We start from the raw sequence: 7,163 nt of genomic DNA, 5'->3' as shown, positions 1-7,163 counted from the left end.
GTAGGTTTGGCACCGATCAACATTTGGCGCCGTTGCTAGGGAGTTAGACGGTCTTAGCTATATATCTAACTATTTGTGTGTTTTGTTTTTCTTTCCTTCCGTTTTTCTAATTTTTGTGCGTCAATTGCTTTTAGGTACCAAATGGCTCTTAACGAGGCCCTCGGACATATTCCTCAGGGGGAGGAGGTAGATGAAAATGAAGTGGATGAGGTTCATCTTGAACCTCAAGTACAAAGAAGAGGTCGCCTGCCTCATGACAACGTTCCAAACCCTCCCCCACCTCCTTCAAGGGCAGCACATCGAGTGTTGCCCAATGAAGGCTACGCAAGTGCAATTGTCTCGCCCCGGATTCGGGCGGGCAATTTTCAAATAACCAATGTCATGCTTACTCTATTGGAAAAAAGGGGTTTTTTTACCGGAGCTCCACATCAGAACGCATATAAGTATCTTAAAGGTTTTGTAGACACATGCTGGGGGAGCAAGAAGACGAATGTATCTGAGGACGCTTTGAGGTTGAGGCTCTTACCTTTCTCACTTAGAGGGAAGGCTTTGGATTGGCTTGAGAGGCTACCCAACCATTCCATGACCACTTGGGATGAGTTGGCCGAGAAGTTCATAGCAAAGTTCTTTTCTCCGGGACATATTGCAGCATTGAGATATGAAATTCTTGCTTTTAAACAAGAACCAAATGAACCGGTACATGAGATTTGGGAATGGTACCGGACAATGATCAAAGAATGCCCAAACAACGATATGACTGAAGCAATGATCCAGCAAACCTTTTATAGGGGTATCAACACAACTAACCAGTGTGTGGTGAATCAGCTCGCATGGGGTAACTTCATGAACACGCCATATTCAGAAGCATGTGAAATATTAGATGAGATGGCGGACACCTCCTCATCTTGGCAAAGTTGGGCCAACGTTCCTCAGGGTGACCATAATGTTATCCACCTTCACAAGGAACTCTATGAACACGGACAAGCCATAGCACAGTTGACAACTACTATGACTCAGTTAGCCAAGGCACAGCTTCAACAGGTTCAGGGGCTAAAGCAAGTAAATGCCATGGAAGGAGTGAATGTAATGATTAACAAGAGGAGGCAAAGAGGTCAACAAGTTCAACACAATCAGGATCAATTTGAGCAAAGTGGTAGTGGGTACAACCAAGATGACTCTTATGACAATCAAAGTGAAGAGGTTTAATATGTGAACAATTATCAAGGTCAACGGAGCAATGCTCCAAATCAAAACAGTGGAGATCACAGGGAAACAATCAAAATTGGGGCAACCAAGGTCAAGGGAATTAGAATAGTGGCAACAACAATAATCCGCACAATTGGGGGAACAATAATCAAAATTAGGGGAATCAAGGAAATAACCAAGGCAATTGGGGTGGCAACAATAATAGCAATTGGGGAGGCAATAGAAACCAAGGGGGTTGGAACAACAATAATCAAGGGAACCAGGGGCCGGGCCCTCAAAGGCCCCCGATGTATCAACAACCCAACAACCCGCCTCCATATCTATCACAAGGGCAAAGTTCTTCCAACAATGAGATGGGACAGATAAAAAATATGTTCAAGCAAATGATGGAAAGAAACATCGACTCTGATGCCCAAATAGCCTCCCACAACACCTTTATCCTCAACTTAGAAGTCCAAATGGGTCAAATTTCTCAAGCCTTGAATACTCGCCCTAAGGGGGCACTACCAAGTGATACGGTAGTAAACCCGAAGGGTGGAAACAATACTGGCCATGTTATGGCGGTGACTACAAGAAGTGGTAGAGGTGGAGTTGATAGTACCTCCAATCCAAGAAAGATCGTGAATGATGATGTGGTTTTGCAAGAAGAGGATGAGCCAAGAAATGATGAGAATGTGAACGATGAAGTGAGGATAGACATTGATGAAAACGTGGAGGAGACACAAGATGATGTGAACCCGTCTAGGGAACACGTGATAGACATACCGGATCTTGTAGTGACCAAAGCCAGGGCTCCTTTGCGAAGGCCTCCTCCACCGTATCCTTCAAGGCTCGCAAAGCAAAACAACGAGAACCAATTCAAGAAATTCATTGATATGATGAAAAGTTTGTCCATAAATGTACCTTTGGTTGAAGATCTAGAACAAATGTCGGGATATGCCAAGTTCATGAAGGACTTGGTAACAAAGAAGAGGTCAATGAACTGTGAGACGATAAAAATGACACATCAAGTGAGTTCCATTATGCATTCCATGGCTCCAAATGTAGAAGATCCCGGTGCCTTTACAATTCCATGCACTATCGGTAGTGCCAATTTCGCCAAAGCCTCGTGCAATTTGGGAGCGAGCATTAATTTGATGACATATTCTGTGTTCAAGACTATGGGGATTGGGCAACCAAGACCTACATCCATGAGGTTGCAAATGGCGGACCGGACAATGAAGAGGCCGCTGGGGATTATTGATGATGTTCTAGTTCAGGTCGACAAGTTCATTCTTCCCGCAGATTTTGTGATTCTCAACTGCGAAGTTGACTATAAGGTGCCAATCATATTGGGGAGACCTTTCCTAGTAATAGGGAAGGCATTGGTTGATATGGAAGCTGGGGAGCTCACCTTCCGAGTGGGCGATGAAAAGGTTGTGTTCCACGTGTGCAAGTCAATGAGGCAGCCTAATAGCAACGAAGTATGCTCTTTTGTGGATCTTGTGACGGAGGTGATTGTTGATGACACGAGTGCTATGATCAATGTGGAAGACCCTCTGGAAGCTGTGTTGTTGAATCATGAGGATGATGAGAAGGCAGGCTTGATAGAATGTGCAAATGATTTGCAAGGAATGGGATCTTACACATATGGACCTCGTAAACTGTCCTTGGACCTTGAGAGGCGAAAGACTCCGCCAACAAAGCCCTCAATCGAGGAGCCACCAACATTGTAGTTGAAGCCCTTGCCTTCAAACCTCAGATATGAGTTCTTCGGCCCTTGTTCCACATTACCTATTATTCTTTCTTTGTGCTTAACTAATGTGCAAGTAGATTCCACCCGTACGGTGCTTCAAAGAAGGAAGAAGGCAATAGGTTGGACATTGGCAGATATTCGGGGTATAAGCCCCCCTCATTCTGCATGCACAAAATCATATTGGAGAAAGATGCCAAACCCTCCGTGGAACATCAAAGGAGGTTGAACGAGGCCATGCAAGAGGTAGTCAAGAAAGAGATCATCAAGTGGCTAGATGCAGGGGTTGTGTACCCCATTTCTAATAGTTCATGGATTTCGCCGGTATAATATGTCCCAAAGAAGGGGGCATGACTGTGATCACAAATAATAGAAATGAATTGATCCCCACAAGAACTGTCACCGGCTGGAGGGTATGCATGAATTATAGAAAGTTGAACAAAGTGACCCGCAAAGACCATTTTCCATTGCCATTTCTTGACTAAATATTGGATAGACTTGCCGGGCGTGTTTATTATTGCTTTTTGGATGGGTACTCCGGTACAACTAGATTCTCATTGCACCTGAAGACCAAGAGAAAACCACTTTCACCTATCTGTATGGCACATTTGCATTCTCATGGATGATGTTTGGTTTGTATAATGCACTGGCTACCTTTCAGCGGTGTATGATGGCAATATTTATGGATATGGTAGAGAACTCCCTCGAGGTGTTCATGGATGATTTCAGTGTTGTGGGGGATTCCTTTGAAGAATGTTTGGATAATCTTGATAAAGTGTTGGCCCGATGTGAGGAGACCAACTTAGTGCTTAATTGGGAGAATGGCGAGGAGGGAATTGTCCTCGGCCATAAGATCTCCAAGAACGGTATTGAAGTGGAAAAAGCAAAAATTGAAGTGATATCAAAACTCCCTCCTCCGACTTCCATCAAGGGAGTGAGGAGCTTTCTTGGTCACGCAGGGTTTTACTGTAGGTTCATCAAGGATTTCTCAAAGTGGTGAATCCCTTGTGCAAGTTAGTGGAAAAATATGCCAATTTTGTGTTCAATGATGATTGCATGAAAGCTTTTGAGCTACTCAAGTATAGGTTGACTACCACTCCCATCATTACCGCACCCAATTGGAGCATATCATTTGAGCTCATGTGCGATGCTAGCGACGTTGCGGTAGGAGCGGTATTGGACCAAAAGATCAACATGATATTTTATCCGGTCTATTATGCAAGAAAAACAATGAACGATGCCCAAGTCAACTATACGGTGACCGAGAAAGAGCTATTAGCCATTGTCTTCGCCATGGAAAAGTTTCACCCGTACCTCATGAGTACCAAAGTGATTGTGCACACCGATCACGTGGCACTTCATTATTTGATGAGTAAAAAGGACTCTAAGACTAGGTTGATGAGATGGGTACTTCTTCTACAAGAGTTTGACCTTGAAATCATAGACCGAAAAGGGAGTGAAAATCAAGTGGCGGACCATTTGTCCCGCTTGGAAGAGGAGGGGCGGCCCCATGATGGCCTCCAAATTAATGATTCGTTTCCGGATGAACAACTCCTCTTCGTGTCTGTGACTAGGATACCTTGGTTCGCCGATGTGGCTAACTTTCTTGTGACCGGCATTGTCCCGAATGAGCTCTCTTCAAACCAAAGGAAGAAGCTCAAACGGGACTGCTTGAATTATTATTGGGATGAGCCATATCTTTTCAAGATTTGCAATGATGGTGTTATCCGGAGATGTGTTCCGGAAGAGGATCAATTGAGTATTCTTGAAGCTTGCCATTCCTCTCCCTACGGTGGGCATCATGGTGGAGAGAGAAATGCTACAAAGGTCCTAAGCTGTGGATACTATTGGCCTACCTTGTACAAAGACGCTAGCGAGCTTGTTAGGCGTTGTGATGAGTGCCAAAGAGCTGGTGGAATTTCCAAGAAGAATGAAATGCCGCTCACCACTATTCTTGAGATTGATATTTTCAATGTGTGGGGCATCGACTTTATGGGGCCATTTGTGAGTTCATGTGGGAACACTTATATTCTGGTTGTTGTTGATTATGTTTCCAAATGGGTTGAAGTTGTGGCTTTGCCCAACAATGAGGCACTAAGTATGGTGGCTTTCTTAAAGAAAAATATCTTCACAAGGTTTGGCACCCCAAGGGCTATCATTAGTGATGGGGGTTCTCATTTTTGCAATAAAGCTTTCGACACTTTACTTTATAAGTATGGTGTCAATCATAAGGTGTCAACCCCTTATCACCCACAGGCTAGTGGACAAGTTAAGGTCTCCAACAGGGAGATCAAGAGCATATTATCCAAGACCGTCAATGCAAACCAGACTGATTGGTCAAGGAAACTTGACGATGCTTTATGGGCCTATCATATAGCTTACAAGACTCCACTTGGTATGTCTCCGTATCGGTTGGTATTTGGGAAAGCATGCTATCTTCCGGTTGAATTAGAGCACAAGGCCATATAGGCGCTGAAAAAGTTGAACCTTGAATGGGATGTAGCTACCAATCTCCGGGTAGAGCAACTAAATGAACTTGATGAATTCCGGTTCCATGCTTATTTCAGCTCGACATTGTATAAGGACAAGATTAATTACTTACATGACAAATATATCCGGAATAAAGAATTCAAGAAGGGTGACTTGGTTCTTCTATTCAGCTCTCAGTTACGGATGTTTTCGGGAAAGCTCAAGTCGAAATGGAGTGGTCCTTTTGAAGTGGTGCATGTAACTCCGTTTGGTGCTCTCGATTTGAAAAACAAAAATGTTGAAATCTTTAGAGTCAATGGGCACCAAGTGAAGCATTACCTTAGCAAGATTGATGATAGCCACGTGGGGCCTTGATCCATTTCAAATGATGATGGTAACATGCGTCGTGCCACGAAGTTAAATCAGGCGCTTCTTGGGAGGCAACCCATGTGTTTTTCTTTATTTTGATTTTCTTCTTAGATTAGGCATTGTTTTGGATTAACTGGTTGTGAAGTGTATGTAGGAACTAGCTATGCAGTGCAGGATTTTGAAAGGGAAAAATTTGGCTAAGTGTTGGAAGTTCGCAGAACGCGCCCAAAATTTTGCGGTCCGCGTGAGCATTTCGCGGTCGTATATTTTTGTCCGCGGATGCGTATTTGAAAAGAGCAAAATGCCAACTCTCTGAAGTTGGACTGTCAAAAATCCTACATAGATCGTGGCCGCGTTCCAATTTTCACGGACCGCGTTGAATTTCGTGGTCGCGGCCAATATTCCGCGGACTGCGTCCATGTGCTTGAAGCTGGTCTACATAAGGTAACATAGCACGAACCAAGATAGAATTTCACGGCCGTGCTCAGGTAAGGTGGTGGGTTCCACAGTTAATTAATATAAATAAGGGTTCCTTAAACATTTTATAGTTTTCGAACCCTAACATTTCACCGCACAAAAACACTGTTCATATCATCCTGCTCTCAATTTTCATCTCATTTACATTAAGAGTTCATTTCCTACTACAATTTTACATCTAGTATATTCAATTCCATGATGTGATTTTATCTATTTCTTTTCTTTTCTCTTTGTTTTAATTCTTCTTTTTAGTTAGGGTTAGATGCCTACCATGATCTAAAATTAATGCTTAATTGATACTTAAATACATATGGGTAGTGTTTATATGCCTAATGGGGGTGGGGTTAGTAACTTTGCATGGTTAATTGAACTAATTTTTGCACACTTAGTGAAAACCCAAGTTATCAGTGTTCTTAGGGACGATCTTATTTAAATTTCTCGGCTGCGGTCCATTTTACGCGGTCCGCGATAGGGTAGGCAGCCGCGTTCATTTTTTTGCAGTCCGCGCTAACCAAACTTTTAGTTACTGAGTGATTGCTAAAATTTCACGGCCGCGGCAACTTTTACGCGGTCCGCGGTTAGTCCTTCGCAACTGCATTCAAGTTTTCGCGGTCCGCACTTGTGAACTTCAAAGAGTCTGTTAATTGCTTTCGCGACCACGTTCAGTTTTTCGCGATCCGTGATTGGTCATTCGCGGTCGCACCTAATTTTTCGCGGTCCGCATGTATCCAAGATCAGAGAGTCAGTAGTTTGAACCTGACCTATTCGCAGCCACTTTTTCGCGGTCTGCGATGCCTTGTTTTGAGAAGAACTGTTGTTCATTTCATCTGCACTGCTTTAAGGCATGATTGTACCCCAATTCTAATTATCTTTCACTAATTGTGTGTTGCAGAAAATGGTGCGATCTCGT

General features: G+C 43.5%; 1 protein-coding gene across 1 annotated transcript; it reads left to right on the top strand.

Annotated features, from left to right (window-relative positions):
- Positions 1–1,664: 1,664 nt before the first annotated feature.
- LOC138897895 (uncharacterized) lies at positions 1,665–2,921 on the top strand. Its single transcript, XM_070183917.1, has 2 exons — positions 1,665–2,606; positions 2,700–2,921. The coding sequence occupies exons 1-2, from the start codon at positions 1,665–1,667 to the stop codon at positions 2,919–2,921; spliced, it is 1,164 nt and encodes a 387-aa protein (XP_070040018.1).
- Positions 2,922–7,163: the final 4,242 nt, after the last annotated feature.

Source organism: Nicotiana tomentosiformis, chromosome 8, assembly GCF_000390325.3.
Source record: "Nicotiana tomentosiformis chromosome 8, ASM39032v3, whole genome shotgun sequence".
NCBI classification, from domain to species: Eukaryota; Viridiplantae; Streptophyta; class Magnoliopsida; order Solanales; family Solanaceae; genus Nicotiana; species Nicotiana tomentosiformis.
Note: the sequence above shows the minus strand (reverse complement) of the source record. Positions and strands in the feature narration are given on the sequence as shown.

What these genes read in the sequence shown, in the direction of transcription:
- LOC138897895 (XM_070183917.1), top strand. Translation starts at nt 1,665, where the DNA reads ATGGGTCAAATTTCTCAAGCCTTGAATACTCGCCCTAAGGGGGCACTA. An exon ending in CTGGGGAGCTCACCTTCCGA is followed by an intron (nt 2,607 to 2,699) that starts GTGGGCGATGAA and finishes CTTGTGACGGAG; the next exon opens with GTGATTGTTGATGACACGAG.